Source organism: Sphaerodactylus townsendi, linkage group LG14, assembly GCF_021028975.2.
Source record: "Sphaerodactylus townsendi isolate TG3544 linkage group LG14, MPM_Stown_v2.3, whole genome shotgun sequence".
NCBI classification, from domain to species: Eukaryota; Metazoa; Chordata; class Lepidosauria; order Squamata; family Sphaerodactylidae; genus Sphaerodactylus; species Sphaerodactylus townsendi.
Window position 1 is genome coordinate 7,074,208 of NC_059438.1, and position 13,489 is coordinate 7,087,696.

Sequence of the window (13,489 nt, forward strand, 5' to 3'; positions counted from 1 at the left end):
TCATAATATACACAGTAACACTTTTTTTTTGGGGGGGGGGGGATTCCTTACATCTAAGGGAAATGTCAGTTAAATACTAGCCTCCATCCTAACAAAATGGTTCAGATTTTCAGGGACTATTTGTGTATTGGAGCAACAGATTAGCATAGTGATGGCAAACCTTTTCGAGACCGAGTGCCCAAACTGCAACCCAAAACCCACTTATTTATCGCAAAGTGCCAACCCGGCAATTTAACCTGAATACTGAGGTTCTAGTATAGAAAAAACGGTTGGCTCCAAGGCATGCATTACTCAGGAGTAAGCTTGATGGTAGTCGGTGGCTTTGCTTTGAAGCAACTGTGCAACGCTTTGAACGGGTGAATCACGACCCTAGGAGGGTTTACTCAGAAGCAAACCCCATTGCCAGCAAACGAGCTTACTCTCAGGTAAAGGATCACACTTTTGTTCTTCCCATGAAAATCAGTAGGGTTTAACAGCGCTTAACAGGGTTACCTACATTGCTTCCCCAAAACTAGGTCTTAGGTTTAATGCTAATAATCTCCCTGAAATAATTACAGTATTATCACATGACGAACTCTGCGCACGCGTGCCCACAGACAGGGCTCTGAGTGCCACCTCTGGCACCCGTGCCATAGGTTCGCCACCACTGGATTAGCACCTTTGTTGGACTGGGTCACTGAAACACATCTAAAAGCGTGACTTTAGTTGCTACTCTGAATTCTTATTCAAATGGAAGATTTCCAGGCTTAAACTGAAAATACCTTTAACTTATTAGAAAGCAAAGATTATAATTTTACACTTAGCCCTCCATGACAAGGAAGGTAAGACTTAAAGGTACAGATGAAACAAACTGAAGAAGTTGATAAAATTAGTTGCACAAGATTAACAAACAGTAGAGATTAAGAGGGTACACAACAGACCGTATAAATATTCTGAGAGGTGTTTTAGTGTCATTGAGATTATATGGTGTTAATGGCCAATTTGGTTTCTGATCCCCTTCCCCTGGGGAAACTGGTTAAAATGTGCTTCTCAATGCAGTAAAAACTGAAGAGCGTTCCCATTTTGACTAGGTGGTATGGAAGGAATTTGATTAACTCTGCCATTGACTAGCTTCATTTAAATGTATGTCATTTGTACCCCATCTTTCTTCCCAATGGGGATGTAACCTGGCAGACATGATTCTCTTGTCAATTTTATTCTCACAACAACCTTGTGGGGGTTGTTACGCTGAATGCGTGTGGCTTGCTTTGAGAACGTGTCACTGTGGGAGCAGTTCTCCTGTATTAGAAAGTTGTGTGAAGGTACATAGGGGTATCTTATTCTGATTTATGAATCTGAAATACCACTGTTGAGGTGCAGTGCATGTGATAACACGCTTGACGTATTTTCAAACAATTAATTGACTGCATTGAGGGGAAACAGATTATTAGCTTATTGTACTTTGCGGGGGGAGTGTAGGAATGAGAATGTACTCAAAGAGGTTAGTGCTTTTGACTACTTTCTACTCTTATAGGCTTCAGCTTCAAACTGTGACCTGTCCTGAGGGTAAACAAAAACACAGATCTTAGGGCTTTAGCTGATGCTGTGAGAAAATCCTGGAATACCAAAATAAATGTCACTTGATTAGAAGAGCTATGGCGCTTGCCCAATTTAACATAATGCCCTCTATGCTTCTCTATGGTAGATACCAACAAATAGACAAACAAAGGAGACTATGTTCATGCAATTCAGGCCAAACTGAGACACTTGATCACACTCTCTTTCATTGTGCATAATTTGCTAAAGTTAGAATGAACCAATCCTCCCACTTCACTCCTATACAACAGTGGTTCTCAACCTTCCTAAAGCCGCGACCCTTTAATACAGTTCCTCATGTTGTGGTGACCCCCAACCCTAACATTTATCCATTTTACAGATGGAGAACACTGATGCAGAGAGTCTTAGGCGACCCCTGTGAAAGGGTCGTTCAACCCCCAAAGGGGTTGTGACCCACAGGTTGAGTACCACTGCTATACAATCAATTAACTGATGCTTTTAAGATTCCTCTAATCTTGGACAACCTTGATCCCATTGTTTGTGAGAATGTAGCATAATTTCTGTTAAATATTATAGATGGATGCTAACTTTTAAATGGTTAGCAATATTATATTAATATTGCTAGTAATACTATATAATTGTTATTGGTATTTTATGTTTGCCAGTTGAGCTTTTCAAGCTGAAGAAATGTGTTTTAGCTCATTGTGTATTTTATAATTATTTTTCTGTCATCTTGTATATGCCAATAAAGGCCTTACTTACTTAAAACATAATGTTTACTAGATTATCCGCCATCCCTGAATATGTAAGGGTAAAGTGTCACGCTATTACAAAGCATCAGGAAGGAATTTTCAGCCACTTTTTTCACTATACAGAAGTTTATTATGAACATTATGGTTAACATAACACAAAAAGACAGCAAAAGCAATCTTGGGGCTTAAGGCAACTCTTAAGAGGTGAGTTCAAGAAAGATGATGCAACTTCTGCTTAAATAGAAATCATGAAAAAATATCAAAATTGCATCAATAACTTAAAGACTAGCTAGCAGAGTGCCAGGAGTTTGCGATCTTAATGCCAGCATTAAGATGCAGTTTGCAGCACAGTTCTAGATAAGGTTGGCAGGAAGGAGGGGTATTTAAAGAAAGAGAGCAAAATTAATATGAACTAACATAATTTGGTTTGTTGGAAACTACAAGCTGGAAAAAAAATCAGGAAGGCTATTGTGTAAAATAAAATAGGGGCATGTTCCAGGTTAGAACTTAACAGATAATGTAACATCTGTTACCACTATTTCTGAGATGATGAAGAAAAACATGCATGAAAAGAACATTAGAATTTATTAAATGAAATCTGACAGAAAGCAAAGGCATTTCTATTTGAGCACAGGGTCATCTGATGACTGAGAAAATTTTGGGCAGGAATCTAATTCCCTTTTCTTCAGCTATCTTGAATTTAAAAGAATATGTAACTGCTTTAAGTTCAACTGTCACAATCAGTGAGGAATCAGGTATCCTAGTCATTCTGAAGGGCATACAAAGAAAAAATGTTGCATCCAAGTGTTTGGAGGTAATCATTTATAAAATTGATATTTGTGTGCTGAATGAAATGATCTGTGGAACAAAACAGTTTCAGAAAGGAAAACAGATTGAACGAAAAACAGTGATTAGGTCAACTTGGCAATGAACCTCATTAATTAGTTCTCCCCAAACCTTACCCTGATGGAAAACATTATGTAACACAGTAGCAATAGTAACAAAACATAAAAAATATCTTTTGGCCAGTCTGTTTTTTTTTATACTATTCAAATGCCTCAATTCATACTTCCATTTCATTTAGAATGACAAGATATAGTACACCTACAGCAGCTGTTTTCAATATATTTGTATGAAACATATGAGTTTTAGCATCAGCCTAATCACAAAAGTTGCAGGATCCCGTTTTTGATCTTTTTTTTTTCAAGTCCCTGAATAAAAACAAAACCGGACTGCAAAGAGTTTTCAGTAGGTTATCTATACAGGAACATACATTAACTGCCAACTAGTATGTGTAGAAGAGAAGATGTAACAGAATGTGTTGACTGACGTCTTGATACTTTGCCATGTAAAATATAACTGAAATGCAGATGATTTATCAAGGGATTTTACCATTTTGAAAATTATAAACACATAATTTACTAAATCAACAACTTTGTATTACTAGGGTAAAATGAGCTGTAAATTTAGAAAGAGAAAAGTACACACACAAACACACAGAGAGAGAGAGAGAGAGGGAGAGAGAAAGAGAGAGAGAGAACTATGAAGAATGTCTGTCTAAGAGCAAGAACACAAATGACAACCAAACTTCCAAAGCCCATACAAAAAATCAGTTTAGAAAGTTTTGGCTTATAGTAAATTCACAAAAAAAATCTTTTATTCTGCAATGTTCCGACCTATTCTGAAATGAATATTACAGTGAAGGAATTGTTTTTATAGCTGCATAAAGTTCTGTCTTCACTAAAATAGTGCCAACAAAATGACAAACTTGCATAGAAAAAAACAAAAATCACAAATTTTGCACTGGCGACAGGCTTAAAGGACAGAAATGCAGGTATTGTAACACAAACATAGTGCAAACCATGGCAGTATGTGATAGTTTGGCTGCCGCAGGTCAGGGAATAGGACTATCGCATATACCCAGTTATATCACAGTTTCTGGTCATTCAATTCCATCATTTGCCAAGGTTAAAAAGTACGTGTGGCTCATTGGTCACTATTTTCAACGTAGTTTCAGGTCATCGCCACTTCCTAGGTTCGATCCGGGGCTAGGGTCTTGTTGCCTTCTTGCCTGAAGCAACACGGAGGAAGGGAAGAAAGGGAAAGAGAAAGGTAAGACACATCTAGAATTTTTTAAAAGGGAAAGCAATCAATTTAAAACGACATCACATTGTCAACCGTGTGAACAGCTGATGCATTGTTGGAGGTTTTCACGGCTGGATTCAACTGGTTGTGGTGGGTTTTCCGGGCTGTGTGGCCGTGGTGTAGTGGATCTTGTTCCTAACGTTTCACCTGCATCTGTGGTTGGCATCACCAGAGGTGTATCACAGAGAGAAGTCTGTTACACACTGTGTCCAATGAAGATGCTGAAGATGCCAGCCACAGATGCAGGCGAAACGTTAGGAACAAGATCCACCAGACCACGGCCACAAAGCCAGAGAAACCCACCACAACTAGCTGATGCATACTTGCTAGTCCAGCAGTCTCGTAGCTTCCTACCCACTGAGCCACTATTAGTCTGACCCTCATTCTCCAAACCAGAACATGGTCCCCGACCCCTGAAGGGACAAATGCTTCAAGAACGAATGACCCAACGAAAACCTCAGTTGTGAGGATTGGAAATGAGAGGCAGGTGTGAGCTCCCTGCCCACTTTCAACTCTGAATTAACCAGTCTGCACTGATAACTGAATCTGTAGTGATATTGGAACCTGGCTTCACACTTCCTTTACAAACCAAAACTTGAAACTTAAGTCATAGGCGAATAGGAAACTTCAGTCATTTATTGCTCTCATTTATTGGGTTGAGTGTAAACAATCAAATGACTGTATTTCATTACATTATGAACAGCACCTGCAAGAAATAAATCAGCTCAGCCCAAATTAAGCAGAAACACTTTAAAAAAATTCTGGCCCTTAACATGGGTCAGAATATGGTGTAACTGAAACTGAAGTTTGGTGCCACCTACACACTGATATTCTTCAATGCTCTGAAATGAGACAAGAAACTAGTTCTGAATTATTAACTTTTTGTAGACAAAAAAAAACAGTTTATTGCAGTAGATTCCAGAACACAATATTCTGTTTGGAAAAAGATTTCAGTATTATTTATTCATGAAGCCTTTTAAAACGAACTGAATTTTTAAGACCACCATTTCACCTATGAATTCAAACCCATGTGTACTGCAAAAACGGCAAAATGCACAAAAACTCAAGTTACTTTGGGTTCCCTGAAGGTCTTGAGACCCAGCCTTCCCCCTGGTCTCTTTCTAGCCAGCACAGCCTAGTAAGATGACACGATGACCATGTTCTGCCCCAGGCTCTCTTTTGATTATCTCTTCACCATGAGCTGCTCAGTCTCTGGCTTGCCTGCTGTGGACTACCCTCAGTTTCACCATCACGCCCAGTTTCAAGCCTCCTCATGCTCCAGTTCTTCCTCCTTTACCTGCAATCTACAGATTCAATGGCTTTTCCCAGACATCTCTTTTCTCTCTTTAGTTTATACCTTTGCCTCTCATTTGCCCAATACATCATATGACTTTCATTTCCTGCCAGTCTGATCAAGTGTTTCCTAGGAGTGAAGATATATTTTTTTTCTCCTCCACTGAATCCCTATGAATCTGTCATTGGCTCTCTTCTATTCTCTCCACACTCTCTACGACGATCTCACCATATCCAACTGCACTCACTACCAACATATGTGTTGATGACATCCAACTGATCTTTCTCTGTCTCTATTCAATACTGCCTCTTCCAACTGTATGAGATTTCTGCCTGGAAACTCAATATATTCAAGCCTGAAAGTCTCATATTCCCCCTCAAAGCCTTAATTTCCTTCTGAACTATCTATCCATTAGCAATGTCACCTTGGCTTTATCGTTTATTTATCTCTCCTTTCTGTCCACCTTCACTCTACTGCCACTTTTCTCTGGCCCTACCCTACCCTTCTCTTACACATCACCTGCCTGCCTTATCACTCTGAAAGTGACTCCCTCTCCCATAAACAGCACAATCATAACTCACTGCCCTTGTCTTCACAGGCATCCATGACCTCGTTCCCCTTTATTTCAGCCACTATATCTAGACAAATTGCTTGTGACTTTTGCTCTTCCAGCTCCACCACTCACGTCTGAAGGTCTCCTGCTCTGACAAGTCCATTGCTCCTCCTTAGAACATGTTTTGTAGCACTTCTCAATTTCATCAGCTCTTTCCTTAACACCCACATTTTCCATGAAGCATTCTGATACAGTTTAGTCACTGCTCCCTACCATCCCCACCAAGTTTAAGAATGAGGAACCAGAAGGAACACATATTCTTCCACTTCGTTCCTGCTGCCATTCCCTCCCCTCCCACTGTTATCATCCTTATTGTTTCAAATTTTAGACTGAAAACACTTTGCTGTCTAAGATCAAAAGGTGCCATAGGAAAGGAGGCTGAAGCCTCTTTTCCACTCCAAAATGGTGCCAAAACGTAGAACATGAACGTAATACAAAACAATAATGAAATAGGACGGACTCTGATCAAAGGACTGCTGAATTGTCTCAGGTTAGAAATACACCACAAAATACCATGTAATTATTATTATTTTTGCCATCAAGTCACAGCTGACATGGCAACCGTGTGGGATTTTCAAGGAAAGAGACATTCAGAGGTGGCCACCTGCCCCTGCATCACGACCCTGGAGTGAGTGAGTGAGTGAGTGAGTGAGTGAGTGAGTGAGTGAGTGAGTGAGTGAGTGAGTGAGTGAGTGATATATATATATAAGAACATATATATATATATATATAAAAAAAAAAAAAAAACAAACCCAGGGCCAATCCCGCTTAACTTGCGAGATCTGATGAACTCAGGCTACCCTGGGGTTACCCAAGTCAGGGCTATGTAATTCATGGGAGTTATTAAAACCGCCTGATGGGATAAACCTTTATTTTTCCGTCATGTGCCGTGGTCATGGATTAGAGCAGCTTCAATTGTTCTAAGGGATTAAAACAGGGTGGCATCTGTCACTCCGAGCAGCAAAATGGCCAACCACTAAAGTGCTGCTAAATGACCATACCAAGACAACATTTTACATTTTGCACAAAATCAATGCGGAGTGCAGCGCAGAGAAGATCAATTTTGCAAGTCAAGCAATACTCTCATATCGGCATCTTCTTTCAGTCAATGCAGGTTAGAAAGGGGCTGAGCCACAGCGAAATACTGACCGACAGCGATCAATAGCAATTATATATTTATAGCATCTCTACCAGCCATGAAACAATATTTCCTCAAATGAAAGTGTCCTTTTACTTTGCTGAAGAAGTTCCACAGAGTGGTTTCCAAACTTTTTTGGGCTGCTGCCCCCTTGGCTTCCAGGCCACGTCCCTTGTGCTCCCCCACCCCCCCGCCCCGCGCCATATACACACCTCTCTCTTGGTATTAGGTCTATTGCGAATTCAAAGCAGCAGTGAGAAGAATGCTGCTACTTTTTCTTTTTTTAAAAAAATCTTGCCTTGCAAAGCAACAGCACGAGTCCTTGCGCCCCCAACACCGCGAGGAGAGCACTGCTGCTTTTCTTCTTAAAAATACATCTAGCCTTGCAAAGCAGCCAACCAGCAAGTCCACCTTGACCCTGCAGCAGCCCTCCACTTGGCAGCCCTCTCCCTCAGCCACACACACACACAACCTATATGCATCCCCCCCCAAGACACACAGTGAGGAGAGTGCTGCTGCTTTTCCTTTAAGATTCACCAGTCACCACATGGCAAGATGGAAGGACAAGACCTTTCCCTTCCCTGCTGGCTCAGAAATCCCTGCCTCCCTAACACCCCAAAATTCCTTGCCGTCCCCCTGCTGCCCCCAAATTTCTCGCTGCCCCCCTTGATGTTTCGACCGCCCCCAGAAGGGCAGTACCGCCCACTTCAGGAAACCCTATTTTATGGCTTTCTTCTATATGGGGCATATAAAAATACAAAGATACTGGCAAATTGGGGGGGGGGGGAAGTATTACTGGTTAAGAATCAGTTTTCAGTTTATGGGTTCCAAGAAAGTGCAATTTCATGCAAACTTTAAAAGAAAAAGCTACTGCTAACATTCTGTAACTGGTAATTCTGGTATAGCAAAACATGCAAATATCTTTTCCATGATCATATACTTTGATGTGTAGATTATGCCTCTTCCAAAATATACTAAAAGAAAACGGCATCAACACATATACCACTGTGTTTATTCAAAATCAGGACACAGCCCCGCTGAAAGCTTCCTGCCATCTTCTCCTGACACTGTTCGCCCAACAAAGAACGTAATTTGAGACATTTCGAATTTTCTCGACCTTTTGGGATCTACAATAAAGTGGCTTTCTTTAAGTAAAACAAGGGAATTATAGCACATGGTATGCTTGATCAGCACTAAAAATGCTTCTGGAACTTGAGTGCCAAGAGAACTGACCGCCTTCCGGCAAATGCAAACACACAACCATTCCTCAAATCCCCACTCAGTGGTAGGACCAGACTTGTGGCGAGACAAAGCAACCACAGGAATACCACCAAGCACACTGGCAACCTCTTGTTGGTGACATCGGTCAAAATGTGTCCAGTAAACCAAACCTTTGTAATGCCCTGACCTCTGTACATTGTGCTTACTGAAGAATAGCTAAGGAGGTTTTCCTGCCTTAGATCACATTTACTGTTCTCAGATGTCACCCTTTTCCCCCCAAAAGAAGGTCAACAAGTGCTGCAAGAACCCAATACTTTTGCATTCTAGACCAAGACTGAATTCTACATCTGAGTTATGCAAATGTGTTTATTCTGTACAGAATAAACTGATTAGCTGTGACGCAGGGTGAAGAGCCACGCAAAACACTGAAGCCCATTTCCAGGACAACTAGAAACTGTGCGCACCCATCCTGCCCTAGCAGCTTCTGTGCTCTCACCAACCATTGCTGATCAACTTGCAAATGCTCCACCACAACCTTAAACATTAAATACTGGCTTTTTTCATTACATAAAATCTTAAATTCTTGGGAAACTAAGTGAGGTGCTAAGTGTGGAGCCATATCAACTTCTGATGTTTTTTCTGTGCATCTGACCCCAGTCACCTCCAAGACCCTGCATGGTAGAGGCTCATTCTCTGAATTCTGCTGCTGGGTAATCCCAGCAGAGGGTAGTCCAGAATATCTCTAAAGAGCTGCATTACTGCGGCCTGTGCCACTAGATCCTACCAGCAACAATGGTGTTCTTGCTCCCAGCCGGTCCAAGAGGGAAAGATGCCTCTTCTTCATGTGCTTTCTCTATGCTGTACTGAGCTTCAGGGTATTTCAGAATACTGGGTCCTGAGGAAGCATGATTGTTGTGCTCTGAGCCTCGAGGTAGTCCAGGGTACCGGGTCTTTGTCCAGCCTGATAGCTGTGCTCTGATAGTTGGGCAGTCCAGAATACTGAGTCCTGGGCAGGCCTGATCTCAACCATGGACAGCATGGTCAGTCATAGCCATTATGGGAGTCTCCAACGCCTTTTTGGACAGAAAACCATCTTTAGAGTTACTCCCCTACATGATGATTTTGGAGGACAGGCAATTGCTCTCTATAATGGCTGCTGCTGTTGCAGTTGCTCTTCTCCCTCTCTTGTCTTTCTAGCTCTAAGCTGATTCACTTCTGCAGGCAAGAGGAGAAGTGATGAATAAATAGATAAAAGACTAAGAGTAAGAAAGAATGGTGAAATTTTAAGTAGAATAGGTAGAAGCTTAGGATAGGGGTCAGAACCTAAGCCTAAAGCTGCCTCTGCCAGAAAGAGGCAAGAAAAGAAACTGGAAGGATAGGATTCCCACTGAAGGTGACAGGAAGTTGAAGATTTTAGTTCCTGCCTCATTTAGGGGGAGGCAGAAGCTTAGGATAGGGATCAGAGTCTAAGTCTTAAGTTGCCCTCCTTGAATGAGACAAGAAAAGAAACTGGAAGGGGATAATTCCCACTGAAGGAGACAGAAAATTCAATATTTTAATTCCTGCCTCCCTGAGCAAAGGGGTGGGACTAACCCATAAAAGATGTCATCCTGCCTCAGAGGGAGAACTCTGGAATTCATGGCTTTATTATTAACAGTAGCTACTGTATTTCCACAGCCACTGGGCACGCACATTCTTATCCCTTTAGAAAAATAAAGTCAGATTTGATTAACAATATCAACGCTTTGTATATTTGAATGCTTCAATGGTTCCTTTCCATCAGCTTCTGACATCTAAAGCAACTATTCACAGTATGTCAGAAAATAAAGAAAATCGCTACCAGGAAAGCAAATTGTATAAATAAAGAGTAAAATCTGTGGTCATTTTCGCATGCTGCCAAGGTTTGCTGAATGTTTCCACAGAGCTGGCGCCTTTCTTTTGGATGGGGCAGACAAAGGCTTTCTTCCTCTTTTATTGAGCTCAAATGTGGTATCTATTAAAGCCATTCAGCATGACTTAAAAAAAAGTTATGCAGACTTTGCATCAACCCAGGGTATAATGTCTAACTATGGGACTTTCAACTCCCACAAGCATTCTACTTTGAATATATATGCAAGAACTTTGTAAACTGAAAGCACAAGGCCTTCGGTTTGGGTTTGAAAAGCTGATTTTTAGGATAAGAAAATTTGAATATTTTACAAGACATATTCCTATATTCCTTCTCTGCAAAAGCAGAACGAAAATTCAGCAAGAGCTCTCTTTTCACCAATTTCACAATCAGGATTACCTTTAAACACAGCAATCATTTAAAAAAATAGAATGTAATTTATTACTACTGGTTATGCAAGTTTACAAATATATTTCATACGTCAGGATTCAACAAGACATTGTTTTTGCACATTTAATGAACACATTTTACCTAGGTTTGAACAATATAACCCTACCTTACACAATATACATCACTCCCCTGAATAATTCCACAGAAACACCTACAGTACAAGAATCTGCCATTTTACCTCGCATAATGCCTTCATCCTCTTTAAGTATATTCAATAACGTTACTGCTGCCCCCGCAGTCTCCCCCAAAACTGCTTTCATAGATAACAGAAAGAGGTTTTGCTCTTTGAGCCACGCTGCAGATCTAGGAATGGCCTAGGATGTTGTCTATGAAAATTTATTGTAACCTTTATTATTCTTTGCTTGTTTTTCTCAGTTTGCTTATTTACATTCTATATTGTGACCTATTGTGTAGGAACACATTTTGTGTGTTCCTATTGGGGAGAAAAGTGCGGAAAGAAATGCCTAAGCAAGAATGAAGTGAAGGAAAGATTCAGGAGTCAAAGGATCCAATATTGCATCATTTAGCAATAACTGATTTTTTGTCTACTTGATTAACTCTGCAATCCTAAACAGATTTAGTCTAAGACCACTGAAATCAATGATCTTAGACTGGAACAACTCTGCTCAGGATTGCGCTGGAAGTAACATACGCGGAAGATCTGTGACGCTGTGGAGTGGATCTAGCCAGTTTTTCTGCTCCTGGAAGAGGGACTAACTACTGCTAAAGGATCATTGGAGCTGCATAGACAAAAGCCATGTTGGACAGGGGCTGTAGTAAGGAGCAGAATTAAATGAGACTGAGTGAAAAACCTAGCTGGAGCCAACCCAGTTACTAGCACGCTGCACACACAAATAGGAAAAGTCGGAATTCTCATTAAGAGAAGGATGAATGTAACACTGGTAGACTAAATCAGCTTAAATTTCTAGACTTTAACCTGATAATCTTTGATTCTAAAACAACTCTCTTTCTGAGCTGCTTTGAAAAAAGGGTCCACGCTGTACTAACATTGTTAGTCCTAATGGGCTCGTTAACCTGTAACGACTGAACAAGACATAAGACTTTAGAATCATGCTCTCAACAGAGAAGTGATTGAAGTTTTTGGTAAAGTACTAACCAGTAACTGACAGCAGCTGTGAAACTCTCACCTCCATTTCTTCCCGATGAGACCGGTCTCGATCCTCGAATTCACGAGTTCTTCGCCGAGCTTCTTCAAAAGCCTGCTGTGCCAATGCATCCTCCTGCTACAGATACACAGATTCAGGAAAGAGGTAGCTATATTCTCCTTTGAAACAAATCATATCTGCTTGACTCTATCCATCAGTTAGCAGATGAACAAAACAGAATAAACATGAAATTCTTCAAACTTCCAGCTCTGACGGATCAGACCAGTGGTTTATCCAGTTCAGTATCCTGCTTTACAAAGTGGCTATGCACTTACTATGCAGGGCAAACCACAGGGAATACCAATGGCATCTTTGGTTGCACTCCTCCATCCATGTAACATAATGTACAAAGGTGTTAACAGCATTTCCAGCAGGGTTTGATTAGTCTAGTACAGAGGGTGCCGATCCTAGTGGCTTTCCAGATGCTCAGGAACTTGTCTGAAATGGCTTATCAAGCTCTGTCAGCATGGCCAATTGGCCATGCAGGTAGGGGCTGATGGGAATTGTAGTTCCTGAACATCTGGAGAGCCGCAGGTTCCCTACCCCTGGTCTAGTATGTAACTAGGTTGCTGCTGAGTGGTGTATTCATGCATAATAAACCTCTCCAGGAAGGCCCCCCCCCTACTCATTTGGCCAGTACTGTTTAAAGGGTGTCACCCCATATTTCCTTGTTATGCATTACGATTTACCTCAGTGTGTATTTTTGTATTTCATAAAAACATTCTTGTGTCGCTTAAAGGTAAACTATGCAGATAGCTCATTTTAGCTATTGGGTAGATTTATAATCAGGCCTAGATTTCTTCCCTGAACATTCTCAGCTTCTGCCTGTATATTTAAAAATAATATTGCAAAATTAACTATTGTACACTAGGAGAATTATGCAGTTCCTCTATGAACAGCATCTACATATGGGTCTCCTTGGGCGCTGATAGAACAATCTACCGTTTACTCCTGTCAGCATGCATATGCTATAGGCCAGGGGACTACATGCATGGACTACAATTCCCATCAGCCCTGTCAATTGGCCATGCTGGGAGGGGCTGATGGGAATTGTAGTCCATTAACATATGGAGAGCCGCAAGTTGCAGACCCCTGCTATAGACGTAACGAGGAACAGTAAATAACTTGTAGCAGGCAGAGCAGGAAGGATGACTGGGCACATGTCAAACATTCACAAGCCTTTCCATCCTCACAATGGCCCAGAATACTGTCTTTGTGTGTATTCCAAGAAAGAAGGGGACAATACTTATGTAAGTAATGGCCACATATGTAAAGAATTTGGGTCA

At 41.0% G+C, this 13,489-nt stretch overlaps 1 protein-coding gene across 2 annotated transcripts in view; it reads right to left on the reverse strand.

The window, feature by feature from the left end:
* Positions 1 to 2,395: 2,395 nt before the first annotated feature.
* Positions 2,396 to 13,489, reverse strand: part of CBFB (core-binding factor subunit beta) — a 43,009-nt gene continuing 31,915 nt past the window's right edge. Inside the window, exons 5-6 of one of the 2 annotated variants that reach the window (XM_048515945.1) lie at positions 12,155 to 12,281; positions 2,396 to 4,359 (exon numbers count right to left, since the gene is read on the reverse strand). In XM_048515945.1, coding sequence (XP_048371902.1) covers positions 4,337 to 4,359; positions 12,155 to 12,281 — 150 coding nt within the window. In that variant the 3' untranslated portion in view covers positions 2,396 to 4,336. The remainder of the gene's footprint in view (positions 4,360 to 12,154; positions 12,282 to 13,489) is intronic. The other variant, XM_048515944.1, reaches the window with a different exon arrangement.